A 17,528-nucleotide genomic window follows, 5' to 3' on the forward strand; every position below is an offset into this window, starting at 1 on the left:
TGATGAGGTGAGCTGTTGGTCCAGTTGGGGTTTCTTTACATCCAGGTGTCATCCACATTGAAGGTTGCTCTCCTTGGTTTTCTTCAGCAAGTGCTTCGAGTCCTCACTTTTGGCGAGCAACCTTGTGTCCTCTGAATGTTGCAGGTTAATAAGCTTTCCTCTAATCCTGTTGCCACATTCTTCTATAGAGAGTCCAGCTTCTCGGAATATTTGCTTGGCACACAGATTGAATAAGCATGGCGAGAATACAACCTGGACACAGATCTTTGTTCATTTAACAGTATTCCCAAATTCTGTTCAAACAACTGCCTCTTGACCCACTCTCAGGAGGACAATGAAGTGGTCTACAATTCTCCTTCTTTTCAGTGTGACCTATAGTTTGTTACGATCCACACAGTTTGTGGCAGTTACATAATCTGGTGTCAGTTTGAGAGGATTATGGGTGAAGGGGTGGAGCCTGGCCTGTCAATCAAGATATAACCAATGAAGCCTCTGTGTGGACATGGCCATCTCATGAGAATTCTGGGAACTCCAATATTTCCTCCTTGGAGGCGGGAGACACTTTTCTCTGCTCACTCCCTGAGTGACACTCTACTGACAAGGCACATGGTGCTACACGCTGGGAGCTGGAGAAGCCACATGGACCTACCCTGATGCAACCAGACCTCTGGAGGCAGAGAAGAAGCCATGAAGAGACCCCTGCCGGCAGAGATGCTTACAACACCACGGGATCCACCCGACCTCCCACCCACTGGCCTGTGATCTTCCTGCATTTGGCGTCATTGCATGTGTTTCGTGAGTCTGAAGAGGACTTTATAGATTGTTATCAGACATATGGGCTAATATTGGACTTATGGACTTGATCTGGACTGGGCTGGGATGTTTTCTCAATATTCAACTGCTCTTGAATATAAAGCTCTTTCTTATATACATGAGTGTCTGTGAATTTGTTTCTCTAGTCTTCCCGACTTACACACAGTTAAATGCCTTTGTGTAGTCAACAAAACATTTTTCTTGTTTTCTCTTTCAGTCAAATCTGAAATCAGCTGATGGTTTCAGTCAAGATCCATATTATGCCAGCTGATATACCTTATACCATGTCATCTTCTGAAGCTGGCCTGGATCTCTGGCAGCCCTGGAGATGTACTGCTATAATTGGTGAATGAGCTTCAGTACAATTTGACTTGGGATATTGTTAGATAATTTCTGCATTCTGTTGGGTCACATTTCTTTGGAATTGTTACAGATATGGATCTCGTCAATTGACCAGCTAGCTGTCTTATAAATGTTCTGGCACAGACGAGCACTTCCAGGGCTTCATCAGCTTGCTGAAACATTTCAAACCGTATTCCATCATTCCATCAATTCCTGGAGCCTTCATTCTCGCTTGGGCGTCTTCCTTCAGTACCATTGGTTCTTCAACCTGTGCAACCTCTTGAAGAGGTGAAATGTCTACTGGTGTTTTTAGGTGCAGTGATGCTGTGTACTCCTCCTATCTTCGTCCGAGGCTTGCTGAGTGGGTCAATAGTTTGTCCACAGGGTCTTTCAATATTGCAGTGGGAGGCTTGACGGTCTTCTTTAGCTATTCCAATTGATGATATGCTGAGCATATTCTCCCTTCCTGCTTTCTCATTCCAGATCTTTGCACATTTCAGTAACGTACTTCCTAAGCTGCCCCTTGGCATTGTCTGCTTAGCTATTTTCTCCATTATCTCCATTTATGCGATAGCCTTCGCTACTCTAAGAGCAAGTTGCAGGGTCTTTCCTGACAAATACCTTGATTTTATCTTGATTTCATGTATTTTAATGATGTTTTACTTTCTTCATGTATGATGTTCTTGATGTATCCCACAGCTTTTCAGATCTTCTGTTATTAGTGTTTAATCAGTGAAACCTGTTCTTGCGATGTTCCTAAAATCCACGCAGGATATACTAGAAGTTGTAATAACTCTCATGGATGTTTTCATTTTCTTCAGCTTCAATTTGAACTTAAAGGTGAGCAACGGATGGTCTGCTCCACAGCCATCTCCTGGCCTCATTTTAGCTGCTGGCATTGAGCTTCTGCCTCGTCACTTCCGATGGATGTAGTCAATTTGGTTTCTGTGCATCCCATCTGGAGAAGGCTATGTGTGCAGTTACTGTTGATGTTATTGAAAAAGGTGTTGGTGATGAAGGAGCCGTTGGTCTTGCAAAATTCCATGCTGTGATCGCCAGCTTCATTTATCACCAAGGCAGTATTTTCCAACCACTGTTTCTTCCTCTTTGTCCATATTATATTATATACATGTATGCACATATTTTCCTTTCATGCTAGTGTTTTGAATCTGTTTTATTGGCTAGATTAATGATATTGTTATTAGAAAAAACACATTCCATGGAGTTATTTATATTATTTCTCAAAATTCTGATATGCAACCTCATTACCATCAACCTGATTCCATAGTTACCCTATAGGACAGAGGAGAACTGCCTCTCTGGGTTTCTGACCCTTTATATACACACACACACACACACACACACACATACACACACACACACATATATATGAGTGGGGCTTGAGCTCACACTTAATTGTAAACTAATATGAGAACAATTAGTTCTAATGACCTGGTCCTGCTTGATTCTCACCCTCATGGAGATCACTGAAGATATAGGTGCTATAGCAAAGTGTGGCGAAGAAATCAGATAGTGCTGGCTATCAGAAAGAATAGTATTTGAGCTCTGAAAGGCTTCAAGCAGCCATCTAAGTGACGTATCAGCTAAGTCTGCATGGAAGAAGCACACCAGCCTCCAACCTGTGTGATAAAATGATCATGAATTACAAAACAAAATCCATGATCAGAAGAGGGGATTATAGTAGAGCTTAAATTCTGAACACCCGGTTTGCAGAAGCTAGAAATAACAGTACAAGCCCCAAATCCACTTGTAAAACTTGTTCTCAGGCTGAATGCATTAGCAGTGGATTAACTCCACCCCCTTAACCAGCCCAGGAAGGAGCAGTCTCCTTTAAGGGCTTGTGTGAGTGTATGTAGTGTATCCTTGATGGAGAATCCTGAATCATACCCTGCCTGCCTTAGTCAAAAGGCCCTGATCCAATCTTGTAAACTCTTCTAACCTAATGCACATGTCATGGCCTTTCCCCCACTTGTGTAGTCGCACCCGTAACTGGATGTATTGATATGCTGCCAGTCATGCTTTTGTGATAATGTTCTTTGCCTTCTCACGTCCTTCTGAAGTCCCTAAATCTGTGAAAACCTTGGATACCATTATGGCTTCAGGCTAATGACCTCTCTCAACTGGGAGATGTGTTTTGTTTTTGTCGTATCTTTTCTTATTTAACATTTCATAAATTTTCTCCTTAAATTGCAGTTGAGATTTGGAGTCTCTTTTATACCCTAAATCACCCCATTACCTACATTCTCCAATACTTTCAAAATATCTATGCATTGTCAGCTTTTTGTCAGCAAAATATCCCTGGCCCAGCGTGGCTGCAAGTCTTTCACCATTACATTTTACAGACAGGAGCTGCACCACATTCATTTATATACTCTTGGAACTCAGCATTCCTAAATGTGTGCTTGAGTGGATGCATCAGTGAATGCTCCATACGCTATCCCATTTCCTTCCTCTGGACATTCCAGAGGTTTCTCAGACTGCCTTCCTTGCCTTTTCCTGTACTTCTCTATCTGCTGTGTGCACCCACCGGAGAGCTGCCAAATGGGCTTCTCTATGCCCCTTTGGGGAAGTCCTCCCCAGGCCAGTGACTCTGTACTTTCTTCCATCATAATGAGCACATTCTTCCTGCTTGCCTGATTAATTCCATACTGAGGCCTTTTCATCGTATCTCTAGGCAAGAACAGACTCTGAACATAAGGCTTGTAGGTCAGGATTGGGGAGATATTGACTGGCGACGGGGCACCCTGGAGTCACAGTATGATTTGCTCAGTCTAGAACTGCCTCCTGTAGTTTCTTTCCCCCTCTTGAGCATCTCCCTTCCTATTCTTGTGCACTGTCCACTGGACCCTGTGACTTCTATGGCTCATATTATATAGATACCCATGTGTGTCTTACAATTTTCTCCTTCTTAGACTCTCACAAAACAAAAACAAAAAACTCACTGCCACTGAGTCAACCACAACCAATAGTGAGTCAAACTGCTTCTGTGGGTTTCCGACGCTATACATCTTAATGGGAGCAGAAAGCCTCTTGTTTCTCTGAGTGGCTGGTGGGTTTGATCTGCTGACCTTGTAGTTAGCAGCCCAAATTGTAACCCATTAACCACTAGGTTTCTTAACCTAGCACGTTGGCATACAACAAGTGGCCATAAATGCCTGGCAACAGAATGAAAATCCCAGCTCAGCTGCACCTGCTCTGGGCGGAACCGAGGCTTAAAGCTCCATGGAAAAAGGGTGGCTCTCAGGTCAAATTAATGGGTGAGTGGCAGAAATCAGGTTCTCTCTGGAGGAATCGTATAATGTGTGTGCTCTCGTTAAAGACCGGAATCTCCAGAATGGGGTTTAGAATGAGTCTCCTTACTGAGGAAGCTGGCAGTGCAAGAAATCAGGGTCCTGCGGTGTTAGGATGCCTTGGTGCTATTTTGTAGACGCAGGATAGGATGGCATTCTGGGAGCGTCGAAAGAACCAGGGTTAGTCCAAGTGCTTCAAAACCCTGTTTTACTTCTCCTGCCTGGCAGAAGTCATCCCTCCCTTCCAGCGCAGTCCCCACTCACAGACACTCACATCCAGAAACGGAAGGTCAAACAGGGCATATGCTTACATTTTATAGAGCTGATTACAGTGCGTCTCTGGGGGATCTCTCTGCCACGAGTTGATTCCACTTCATAGCAAACCTGTAGAGCAGGTAGAACTTCCCCCCTTGGGTTTCTAAGAGTCTAAATCTTTCTGAGTATAGACATCCTCATCTTTCTCTCTAGGAGCAGCTGATGGGTTCAAACTCCTGCCCTTGTGGTTAGCAGCTCTTTGTATAGCCCACTAGTTTCCACCAGAGCTCCTTATCTGGGGAATCGTGAGTAGAAAAACAAACATGTCTCCCACATTGCAACACAGGACTGGATGGTTAACGCATAAGGAAACACGAGCCAGCAGTGTGCAACAAAGCTGGTAGGCAGCTGATATGTTGATCTGGGGATCATGTCCAGAGGGGAGGCATCCTCCTCAGGCTAGGCTGGCACTCAGTGAGGCTATTTCAGGCTGGGGGATTAAGGTTGAATCATGATGAGTGTGTATGCACCTATGCATAAACACACACTATCCCTAGACACGTCTCTCTCTTCTCTCCCATTGGCTCCATGCCCTGGTCCCCAGACCTGTCTCCTGCATTGAGAGGTCTCTGGTGCTCCCCCTTTGGCAGCCCCAGGGAGCACACATGGTGCGCTCTGCATCTCTCCCTCCTGGAAGAAACTCCTTCCTCAGTGAGACAGTGACAGGAGTCAAGCCAGGGAGGAGGGAAAGGGAGAGCATATCAAATATCCTGCTTCCACCCCCCCCCCCACCGATTTTCCATTAACCTCACGCGCATCTTGCCTTCCCACCTTCTTAATCATCTCACCGTGGCTGCTCTGCCCCCGCCTCTTCTTTCCTCCTCTCTGGTTTAGTCTTTCCTCCCCTTCGCCTCCCTTTTTGGCAGTGGGCACCTCTTCCTGACTCTTTGTTTCTCTTGTTCTCCAGTTCCTCAGCCTGTCTTTCCCTCCCTTTTGAGTTGTGACCCTTTCTACTTGCCTTTCCTTCCAGTGGTCATTCTTTCTATTTCTCCTTATCTCCTTTGGCTTCCTCAGGCTGTCGTGTTCTCTCTCTCTCCATCTTTCTCAGCACATTCCTTCTTTCAATAAATATGTATTGACCGTCTATCATGCCCAGACCCATGGTAGCCCCCTTAGGTTCAGGTTGAAGAAATATGTAAAATACTGGTTCTATTAAAAATGTTTATCATCTTGGAGACAAAACTGAGCCTTACATAGATGACTCTAACATAAGGGCCAGAAGTAAAATTTGCTATGAGGTGGCTAAGCGTGCTCCAGCAATCAGTTGAGAGAAAGCCCCTTCCGGGGGCTGGCTTTTTCTGGAAGCTCTGTTTGTGTCCTTCTCCTACTCAAAGACCCTGCGTGCTGCCTCAGCTGTCCCTAGCCTGTCACCCGCCACTCAAGGCCTTCCTAGACCTGGCCTCGGCGGCTCGCCCTTTGACCAGCTCTGCTACAGCAGTATTTGCACGTCTCTGCAGGACTTAGCAGAGCTTCTTCCCCTGGAGCTTTAAGAGGAGTGTGTATGCACATGTGTGGATGTGTACGTGTGCACAGGAGGGCTGAGGGCAGCCAGACAAGACAGGCGTGCCAGGGGGCAGCTTAGGAAGCTCTTGCAGCATCCTGTGTGTCGTTGCCTTGTTAACCCACTGAGCCTGAACGGAGCAGGAGGTGGCAGTCTGAAGCAACGAAGGGACAATGGAGGGCAGTTTGAGAACCAGCATGTCGGAATGTCAGAATGTCGCAGCGTAGCTTTTCTTCTCCTGTTTTTGTCCAGTTGTCTAGGCTCCTCTCTCTAAGTGGGTCGGGGCCTTTCAGCAGTGTCAGCCTCCTCCTCACACAGAGATCGGTGCTTCGAATGATGGGAATCAGAGACCATTCTCTTTCTTCATAGCCAAGACTCTGAGTGCCAGGCTTCCCCAGGAAGGCTGAGTTTTGCAGATGACACCTCTTAACCCTTGGCCACCCTGGGCCCGTGCCCTACCTTTCTGCAAAGCCCCTCCCTCCAGTGACCCTGCTTCTTCTACCCAACTGGTCAGCTTCAGACCCCATGACTGAGAGGGCCTGAGGACCGCAGACTGCTCTCCCTCCTCTACCCCCACCCCCCCTCACCCTGTCCCATTCCCAATCCTAGAGCTCCTGAGAGAGTTGGAGCGCCCGGGAGGAGAAAGACGGTGCCTCTCCAAGGACCTGATTATTTCCAAAGACTTGTGCTAATTTTCTGATATGATCCTCACATCTCTGTGAGGCACTAAATCCTCATTACTTTTCCTGACCGATGCATTCTAATTAGATCAACACTTAAAAAAAATTCACAATAGCCACAGGATGGCTTTCCATCTCATTAACTCCTCACTTATTATTTTCATGAAAATTACTGATAAAAATGTGCATCTCCATTTGGCGAGGCCCCACAGCCTCCTCAGCTTCTATCTTGCATCTCTCCCGTCACCGGGGCTGCGCTCTGTCGCCATGGAAACTCACAATAATAGAAACTAATAAATTACAAACGAGATGCTCGTTGAGCAATTATTGTCCTCTTTTATGCAAGTTTCTTGCTAATTTTGATCATAAGGGAAAGTACAATAAGACTCTAAAGGAATGAGTCTATTTCAAGAGAATCTTAGCAAGCCGCAGCCTGGGCGGCTGTTTTTAGATCTGTAATAAAGTGATTTGCTGGTTTCAAGCTCTGGGAAGAAGAAATAAACTTCTTGCCCCGTGTCCCAGGCAGTAAACACTCCTCGCACCTGGTTAACTATCCAGCCCACCAAGGTCCAGTGGGGGCGGGGCTGATAGACTGAAGGGATGGGGGCGGTTCAAAAAGTCGGTGGAGAAAGGAAATGAGAAGATAATGGAATTTTTCCACAAACTTTTTGAGGTCCCCTCACGCTTCTGCGCCTGCTGTCATCCTGTCCTTTCCCCAAGCCGCTACCCATTCTGAAGAGAAAGACCATGTGTTAAACAAACGGGTACAGCTCGAGCTCCCTGGGTCAAATCTGCTGCGTGTCAGAGTAAAGCTGCGCTCTCCAGGGCTTTCAGGTGGATGAGACCATCAGAAGGCCTTTCTTCCAGAAGACACTCGGGGAACTGCCAACCTTCAGGCTAGCAGGGGAGCAGGCTAACTGGTCCCACCCAGGAATCTAGACGGTCTTTAAAAGATCTAGGGATAAAAGGGCCTAGCTTTGCTCAAACCTGCTTCCCATTCCCCCTTGGCATTCAGATCTCAGAGCACTGACCTTACCCCCAAGCCCAGTTTCCTCACGGGAAGAGGGGAACCCTCGGTCCTGGTTGAAAAATAAAGACTGGAACTCCGTGGGAGGGACCGAAGCGGTGAGCCTGTGATTTATGAAGGCTCCCATGACTGGGTGAAAGGCTTCAGCAGGCAGTTTTCTTAGCTGGTAATTTTGGAAAACTATTTTGCCAGTGACAAAAGAACATGTGCCCGGCTAGGACATGCCACTACTGTTTTCATTTCCCCGGTCCCAGGATGAAAGTGGCAGGTGAACCTGAAAGGAAGGTCACTTGAAGTGATGGTGATAGTGGCCCTGAACCTTGGGGAGGCAGCGGTGCCAAGGACGAAAGCAGCTGGAGAATGATGTGGGAGCGGCAGGAAGTGGTCTTCCTTTGCTAGGTGGGCAGGATACAGGAAATGGTCCCAGTTTCCACTCTGGTTCCTGGGAGCACAAGGAGCTCAGCAGGCCCCAGCCTTCATGAAAAGCCAGAATGTCTGAGTCTCTTCCCCAGCTCTGTACCCGCTCTAAGCTTCAGGAAAGCATCTCCTTACCCTTCAGTGCTCATTTCTTTGGCTATCTTGGGCCAGAAAGACATTGTTGGGGTTTTTAAAAATCCCTTTGCACCCTGTCCCTCTCAGATCTAGCCGTCTTGTAGGCACCACTGGCAACGTAGCGTGCTTGGGACTGGGTACAAGAAGGGACCGTGCTGCTGTCTGGATGAAGAGGTATTGATCCGAGGAGGACACCAGTGCTTAAAGGGTTCAGAGAATCCAATCTCTTTTTTTTTCTAGGTCTCTAGCGATTCCTCCCCACCTGACTTGGGACCCTGGCCCATCCTTGTGTTACCTGTGAGTGCAGGTTTATGGAGGGCTGGTTGGGGGAGTAGGGCCCCCCGAGGTCATTCCTGAGCAGGTTATCGCTGTGCATCTTGGTTTTGAGGCAGGTGATGTAACGGTTACAGAAATCCTTGCAGAGCTCATTGACTTTCTCCAGCTCCAGCAGGTGGATTCTCAGCACCTGGATTGCCTTCACCATCTGGGGAGAGGGAGGAGAGGTGAGCCCAAATGTTGATGTCACACACACCCCTCAGAGCGTCAATCCCCAGCTGCAACCACACCAGAGAAGAGGTTGGGCTCCTGCCCTGATTCCCTGAACCATCCCTTTGGACCTTAGGTGCATGCTCTCTCCCCAACATCCTGTACATTTGAATTGTGGCTGCTGCTGATTATTCACTTGCTCTGAGCTGCTGATATCACAGCTGTTACTGGGGCGGTTGGGAAGCTCTGAGCATTGCACTGGCCAGGCCCTGAATTCATTATCTGTGCGATGCTGGGAAAGTTGCTTAAGCTCTCTACACCTTAATGTCTGACAATGGGGATAATTATACCTTCTCTTACAACACTTCAGGTTTGTTGAGAAAACTGTATAGGGAAATGTACATGCTAGCACGTGCTAAAGTGCGAAGTACTGAACAAGCATAAGAAAACTTGAGATTGGAGTTGCAAGTGTACTCAGAGGTCGGGGGCTGTCTATTCTTAAACACATATTCTAAGTACTTCATGCGGCATGGGCGAACTTGTGGACACCCAAACAATACATGTCGACTGACTGACTAATCCAGAACAATTTCGACTTGCTGTCTTTTATAGCCTTTCTGTGCTCTTTGGATTACCATTTGCGTCCTCTCCACGGGGACATTTCTAAGTCTTTCATGTCAAGAAGGCATTTCTTAATGGAAGTTTTACTCTTTATTGTTGTTGTTATTATAAAAAGAAAATAGTCTTGTGGGACATCAAGGTCTATGGGCATAACATAGTTTGCAAAGACAAAGTTCTATATCCTACTTGGGTGAGTAGGAACCGGGGCCTTAAAACTCATGAGCAGCCATCTGAGGTGCAACCACTGGTCTCTCCTTAATCAGAGAAGAGTAATTAAAATTTGAAAGACTTATGGAAAAAGTAGTCCAATGGACTAACGGACCACACAAACACCACAATTTTGGACTAAAGCACCAGGCAAACAGAGAGTCCCTGGCTACCACTACCAACTACTCTAAAAAGGATTTAGAAGGGCCTTCCATTAGAAGGTCCTGGACAGAGTAGGAGAAAAATGTGGAATAGAACTCAAAATCCTAACAGTGACCAGGTTTCCTGGTCAAAGAGAGACTATGGCTCTTAGACCTTCCGAGCTAGAACGGAACTCACCCTGGTGTAGAATCGTCAAGAATTTAAAATAAAAAGGGTAGCATTTACCCAGTGACGATGTTCAGAGGGTTGGGAAATGAGGAAGAATGGAAACGGGAAACACAGAATGAAAGAGCAATAGGTGACGGCACATTGAAGGGATTGGCTTTGTTGAAATAAAATTCGTATGAATTGTTGAATGCAAGACTGATAATCTGCTCTCTAGATCTTTGCTTCATTCATAATAAGAAGTTAAAAATAGATATGTTTACATACAAAAACCTGAACTCTATTAGTGATACGCCCAACCTGGAAACAGCGCAGACCGCCTTCAAAAGTTGGATGGTTAACAACCTGTGGCATGTCCATTCCATGGACTATCGTTTGGCAATAATAAGGAATGTGCTACTTATATACATAACCGCTTGGATGGATCTCAAGAGAATTATGCTGAGATAAAGAAAAAGAGAAACAATCTAAAAGTGTTACACACGGTATGATTCCATTACATTCGGTTACAGAGAAGAATGACGGATTAGTGGCTTTTGAGAGTTGGGGGGAGGGTTGGGAAGGATGGAAGAAGGAATTGTTCTGCATTTCAAATGAGCATATTTGATAAATTGGCATAGAATGAACTGCACACACAACTGCATGTCGAACTGGTAAACTCTGGATAATGTGTTCGGAGAGTATTACTATTAATTTCCTGGTGGGAGATGATACTATCATGGTGTGAGATGTGCCCACTGTGGGGGACTAGGTAAAAGGACGTGTCCTTGGGGGTTCGCTGCTAACCAGATGGTCAGTGGTTAGAACCCACGGCTGCTCTGAGATGACAGTCGACTCCCATGGAAAAGGGCCAGCTTCAGAAACCTGTGAGGCAGTTTCTTGCACTAACAATCCACTATGGGTTGGAATCTGCTCAGTGGCAGTGGGTTTGGATGGGCTTCGGTGAAGAGGATCAGGATCACCTTGTATTAGTTCTTAGAAACTGCATATGAACTTAAAATTTTATCAAAAATTTTTTAGATGAAGGGGGTATTTTTACCTTTTGATACTCATTTGTGTTGACACAAGTAATATATGTGAGTCCCCTTTTTAAAAAATTCATTTTATTGGGGGCACATACAACTCTTATCACAATCCATACATATATCAATTGTATAAAACACATTTGTACATTAGTTACCCTCATCATTCTCAAAACATTTGCTTTCCACGTAAGCCCCTGGTATCAGCTCCTCATTTCTCCCCCTCCCTCCCTGCTCCCCCCTCCCTCATGAACCCTTGATAATTTATAAATTATTATTTTGTCATATCTTACACTGTCCAAAATCGCCCTTCACCCATTTTCTGTTGTCCATCCCCCAGGCCCCCAGGGAGGCGGTTATATGTAGATACCTGTAATCGGTTTCCCCTCTCTCTCCCACTCTCCCTCCACCCTCCTGGTATCGCCACTCTCATCACTGGTCCTGAAGGGATCATCTGTCCTGGATTCCCTGTGTTCCTATCTGTGCCAGTGTACATGCTCTGGTCTAGCCAGATTTGTAAGGTGGAATTGGGATCATGATAGTGGGGGGGGGGGGATGGGGAGGGAAGCACTTAGGAGCCAGAGGGAGGTTAATCACACCCTCTCACCAGCTTTTGAAGCGTAGCACAGTGTAGAGACAGTATAAAAAGGGATGGAAATGATAGCAACCAAAAAAGGGAGTCTCTCCCAAAGAACTTGGACTCTAAGATGGATAGAAGCCCGTGCCATGCCATACCCTTTTCTGGGCCTCATTAAAACTCCACATGGATAGGCCACGATCCCAGGACTAAAATGTATATTATTTTATGGGCAGGGACTGTGTTCAACTAATGAAGAGCTCTTGGATAACTGCAGTGCCTAAGTGCGACTCAAAGACCAATCCTGACAATTCTGAGTCTTAATGCACGGCTGTGTCCTTGAGGGAATGCCATCCCCATGTGCAGGACTGTGCTAGGCAAAGAAGAAAAATGAACGGGGGCTCTGACATGGACTATTTGAACCAAAAGAGGAAATTTAATAAATGTATGCTCTTTCCTAAGTTTTCTTCTTGTCCTCAACCATGCGATCTTGTTTTCTGTCTTTCAGAGTAGTGAGCAGAGTCTAAGTTACTTAATCAATGTTTGTTGATTGATTACTAACAATATGCAAATATTTGGTACCGTGTTAAGTCCTTTACATGCTTCACCTCCTTTTTTCCCCCCTTCTGAGAGTAGGTGCTATGATTGTCCAGGTTTTAGAGTTGAAGAAAGTGAAATCTAGAGAGATAAAATTTGGCTTGCTTAATACCACATGGCTGCTAAGGGACAGCACTAGAATAGGAAGCCAGGTTGCCTATCCCTAGATTTGTGCTGTAAACTTAGACTCTCAGGATTTATATGGATGGAGAAAACGCAGCGTAAAGGTAAGCGGTTTGTGAGACAAGTGGCTCAGTGACAGGAAGCATGGGGTTCCTGAGATATCAGATAGCTTTCCGAACATGACAGTTGGAACATTCTAAGCTCGGAAGCCTTCCTCGGGAATGCAGCTGTACCCCGCTGCGCCAGCTGCTCAGCTCAGTCCTGGCCGGATCCCGAGTAGTGAGGAACGCTCACCAGCTTGAGTGGCTGCTTTCTTGTGTGGAATCAAAGAGGCGGACTTGTCAGGTTCCTTCCATTTTCTTAATTTGGGTACAGTATCAGGACTTCTGCCCTCAGTTAACCAATGGGGGTTGGTGGGCCCTCTTGCGATGCCGAGGGCCAGCAGCCAGATGAGCGGATGGTCAAGGTCTCCACAACACTGGTGGCATCTTCTTTCCGAAGCTCTCAGGTCAGAGCAGATCACGAGAGTCTCTCTGAGCTCTTGCTCTGCTGAGTGCAAAGCCCTTCCTTTCATTCAACTCCAATCTCTCCTGCCTTAAAGTGTGGATTAATTTGATTAATCCAGCCTTCTGTAGGCACCAAAAATATCTAGTGCATCCAACCAACATAATCTTCCTTAACATCAGTTTATCTAATACTGAGTCATACCGTATGCCAGACACCGAATGTGCATCTGACTTGAATAGCTGTCCAGTTAGCTTTCTCTTCCCCCCAAAAGAATGTGAAATATGAATTCATTGAGTGTGTCTTCATTCTCTTTTCTTCCTCTATGTCTCTTCCTACCTTCTTTTCCATCCCCCCTCCCTCCCTTTTGCTTTCCCTCCTTTATTTTCCCTCTGAGCTTTCCTTTACTGGACTATTTTTCATTTCTTATCAACATTTTTATTTATTCCTTTCAAAACATTTTCTTGAAATCCTACAGACACACACAGACATACACACAAGGAGATGTGGGTATTATCTATTCATTTATGCTTTAAAAATACCAGTATATACTTATTATAAAAAAGAATATAAAACTAAAGGTAAATAAAACCAAAAAAGTTAAATCACTCAATACTTCTTATTAACAGATGTGTCTACGTGTACAGCGTGTTTAAACTAGGTCACCTAAATTACCTTGGTTCTCCGGGATAGCTTATCAATTTTCCCCTTTCCTTTGAAAAGCAGAGGTGGACTGACCCTAGGATATGTGAGGATGACACACACATTGATAAGCACAACGGATTACTTTCCAATGGGCTAGCAGAACTGCTGCAAAGATGTAAGAATGTGGAGTAAATCATAATGGCATTCTGTGATAATGACGACGTAGGACCTGCTCAGTATTAGGCGAGCCCTGGTGCTGGCGTTTACGACACTACAGCCACACCGCGGGAGAAGGGCACGCTTCCTACTCCTGACGAGGCACAGCTTCAGAGACTCACGGGGGCAGTGCCACCCTGTCCTACCGAGTCCCTGCGAGTGTGCATCAACTTGGTGGCAGTGAGTGTGCTTTTTAAAAAAAAAGATTCAATATTAGAGAACTACATGTGGAAACAGTCATTGAGGAGTAGAGTGGAATAGCAAAAAGCCCATGGGCTCACTGACACACAAACTGAATTTTAGTCGAGGATACTAGGGTAACTATTGAAGTAACACTGAGTAAGTTCCATGATTTCTCTGCGCCTCAGTTCTCCTTATTTGTAAAATGAGGATAATGATCATGCCCAAATCAAAAGATTTGGTGAGAGAAATAATAATATGCAAATGCTTTATAAATCCGAGGGAACAAAATGCATGTTTGATCTCCTTTAATAATCTCTAATATCCTGTTGACTTTTCTATAATTATTGCATATTCAGCTAATGAAAATCAATAATTCTCATTTTTCCATTATATTTGTGTTTACTACATCATCCTTCAGCCCATGTGTTTGTAATTTTAGACTTTTGCCTTGAAATCAGAAATAGAATTATGACTTATAAAACTATTTTTCTAAATGATCAAGGTAATGTAAAAGTTATTCCAAATCTTTTAAGGAATAGCCATTCCAACTAATTTAATATAATCAGAAAATTTGATGAATATGCTCTTCAGTCCTTTGCTCAGCATTTCCTCTTTCGGCTTCTCTGTTTCCACCCTATTCAAAATCAAGATCATGCTTTCTAAGAAGTCCTCTTCCATAAAGTACAATAGGAGTCAGATTTAACTTTTTGTCCCATACCAAACTGCAGTCCCAGCCAAAAATTCCTGATAGGGTGTCTCAATTTTATGAAGTAACATGGCGTGCTGTCCTGAATCAATTTCTTGCCGGAGTATTTTGGACAAGCGGTTTAAGTTTTTCAGAAAAAGTCAGGATGATATTGATAACACCTACATTTCAGAGTTGTAAAAATTGAATAAGAGCATATGTAAATGTTTGGGTATACGGTACCTAGTCAATAAAGGTCAATACTCTCTGCCAATGTGTCCCTACTTTCATGACCAAGTCCCTTTTTAAAAGGTTTTCTCTACTTGAGGATCTTGGCCTCTTCACTTGATAGTCATAATTCCCTGCCTTGAAAAACATTTATATATTTAGCATTTTACAACACACAACATGCTTTTTTATCCATTCGCTCATTTGAATCTCCTAAGTACAGGCAAAACCAGCACTCTCCTAGAGATGAGAAAACTGAGTCCAGAGATTAGATGTCCTGCTCAATTCCAAGTAACAACTAGGGGCTCCACTAGACCTGGAGGACAGATGACTTCCACCCACTCCTTACTCTTCTCTCCGTGGTGGTGCTGGGACAATTTTTCCTCATCTATAGGAGAGTTTATGAGCACACATTCTTTAAAAGGGCTTTGATATTTCCTTTGCATCTTTAGGGCATGTCAAAGCTAAAATCTAATCAGGGATATTTTTTCCAAATTGGACCAGCTCAACCCGACTAGTTGGGAGTACAGGATCATTACAAAGAATGGGCTGTAGGAGAAAGGCAAATACCAGGACTAACAGGTGATTTAGGGATAGAATGAAAACTCATGGAAATGACCATGTTCAAAAGCTAAATGATTTTTGAGTCAATAGCTTGACATTTTCCTCTGCATGTCCTCAGAACCTGGAGAAGCCATGCAGTATAACAGAGAGCGGGGAGGGTTTGGAGTCAGGTCCACTGGGTTCAATTCTCAGTTCTACAATTTGTTAGCCAGAAGACTTGGGGCTCTCAATTTCTTCCTCTGTAAAATGGGGATAGAAAGGTAGTGGTGGTAAAACTCCTGTCTTCAATGTGAAAGACCCAGATTCAATTCTTGGCAAATGCATCTTGTGCATTGGCCACCACCACCTGTCTGTGAGTGAAATCTTGGATTCTGCTATGATGTTGAATGGGTCACAGTGGAGGTCTAAAACAGACTAGGAAGAGAGTCCCATTGATCTACTTCCCCTCAAAAATTATCAAATGAGACAGGAGGATTCAAGATAGCAGATTAGTCCGATATGCTATTGAGATCCTGTACAACTAAGTTTCAAGAAACTAAGTAAAACAGATACAATAATCCTGGAACTCAGACCTTCAAAGGAAATAATGAAATAAACCATACACCAACAACAGGAAGAGACTAAATAAAAACAAAGAACAAGGAGGCACGTCAGTGAACTGGCAACCAGCACAGTGTGGCTACTTCTTAATCACTGTAAGTAGCATTCCAGTCGGAGGAGGTGCCAGATGGTGGTGCTCACTCAGGATGGAACCAGCACCCAGAGCAGTCACTGACAACCAGAGGTATGATAGTCCCCCTGACCTTGCCCAATATCCAGATGACTAGAAACACACCCTTCCCCATCCACCCCAACCCACTCAGCAGCGGGTTAAGCCCCACTCCTCATCGTCAGTGCTGTGCCTCATACATCTTTTCTTTCTTTTTTATTTTATCTTACTAGTTCTTCCCTCCTCTCCCTCTAATTTTCTTTCTTTACCATTGTCTACTTTATTTTTGATCCTGAAAGGCAGGTGGCTCCACTGCCTATCCCACTCCTCCTTGATTGGAAATATGTAGCCCACAGAGTAAGCTCTTGTGCTTCCACTGCCGCTGTGCTTGGTGGCTAGCACTTTCACCAGTACTATGCTTCTTTCTCCTCCTCTCCTCTCCTCTTCTCTCTCTTCCATTTCCGGTGTGTTATTTCTTCTCTTTTCTTCCCCATCCCTTGATATTCTCAATTTTCTTTCCTTCCATTTTTTCCATATTTTCTCCAGCAATTGGGAGCTAGTGCCCTTATTTAGCCATAATCACTACATATTCGACCTTACCTATTGGATGAGTACCACACCAGTATCACTGGATCAATGACAGATTGCATACAGCATTTTCCAAGCCAGCCTTCAGCGTTATGCAGGATCAGCAATCAGACTTGTGACTACACTCTTACCCACTATCAAACTCACCCAGAGGCAAGTAGTGAGTGCCTCAATGCTCTCAAACTAGTGACCAGAGTAGCATGCATACCAAGTTGCCTTGATATACTAAAACAAACAAAAATTAGGGTAAATAAAAAAATAATATACACTAGTCTTGTACTTAATTCTAGCCTCAATCTAAGAAAACTGCATTTTTATGATCCGGCCATGCTTGATGCTTGCCCTCATGAAGAGATCCCTGAAGATATACGTGCTATAGCAAAGTGTGGTGAAGAAAGTAGATGGTGCCCAGCTATCAGAAAAAATAACTTCTGGGATCTTAAAGGCTTGTCTTCAAACAAGCAGCTACCTAAGTGAGGCATCAACTAAATCCACATGGAAGAAGCACACCAAACTGTGTGACCCAAGGATTATTTATAATAAAACCCAAATCAGAAGGAGGTAATGGTATCAGAGCTTAAATTGCGAACACCCAATTCACACAAGGCTAAGGGTGACAGTGGAAGCCCCAAATCTATTTTCAGGGTCCCCACATGGATTAAGCCTCCAGTGAATTCCTTCTGATCACAGTCAAGGGAAGTGAAT

At 44.6% G+C, this 17,528-nt stretch overlaps 1 protein-coding gene across 2 annotated transcripts in view; it reads right to left on the minus strand.

The window, feature by feature from the left end:
• Nucleotides 1-17,528, minus strand: part of PKNOX2 (PBX/knotted 1 homeobox 2) — a 428,541-nt gene that overhangs the window by 47,644 nt on the left and 363,369 nt on the right. For both annotated transcript variants that reach the window (XM_075564126.1, XM_075564127.1), the window contains one exon: nucleotides 8,837-9,025. In XM_075564126.1, the coding sequence (XP_075420241.1) occupies nucleotides 8,837-9,025 (189 nt within the window). The remainder of the gene's footprint in view (nucleotides 1-8,836; nucleotides 9,026-17,528) is intronic.

Source organism: Tenrec ecaudatus, chromosome 12 (assembly GCF_050624435.1).
Source record: "Tenrec ecaudatus isolate mTenEca1 chromosome 12, mTenEca1.hap1, whole genome shotgun sequence".
Lineage (NCBI taxonomy): Eukaryota > Metazoa > Chordata > Mammalia > Afrosoricida > Tenrecidae > Tenrec > Tenrec ecaudatus.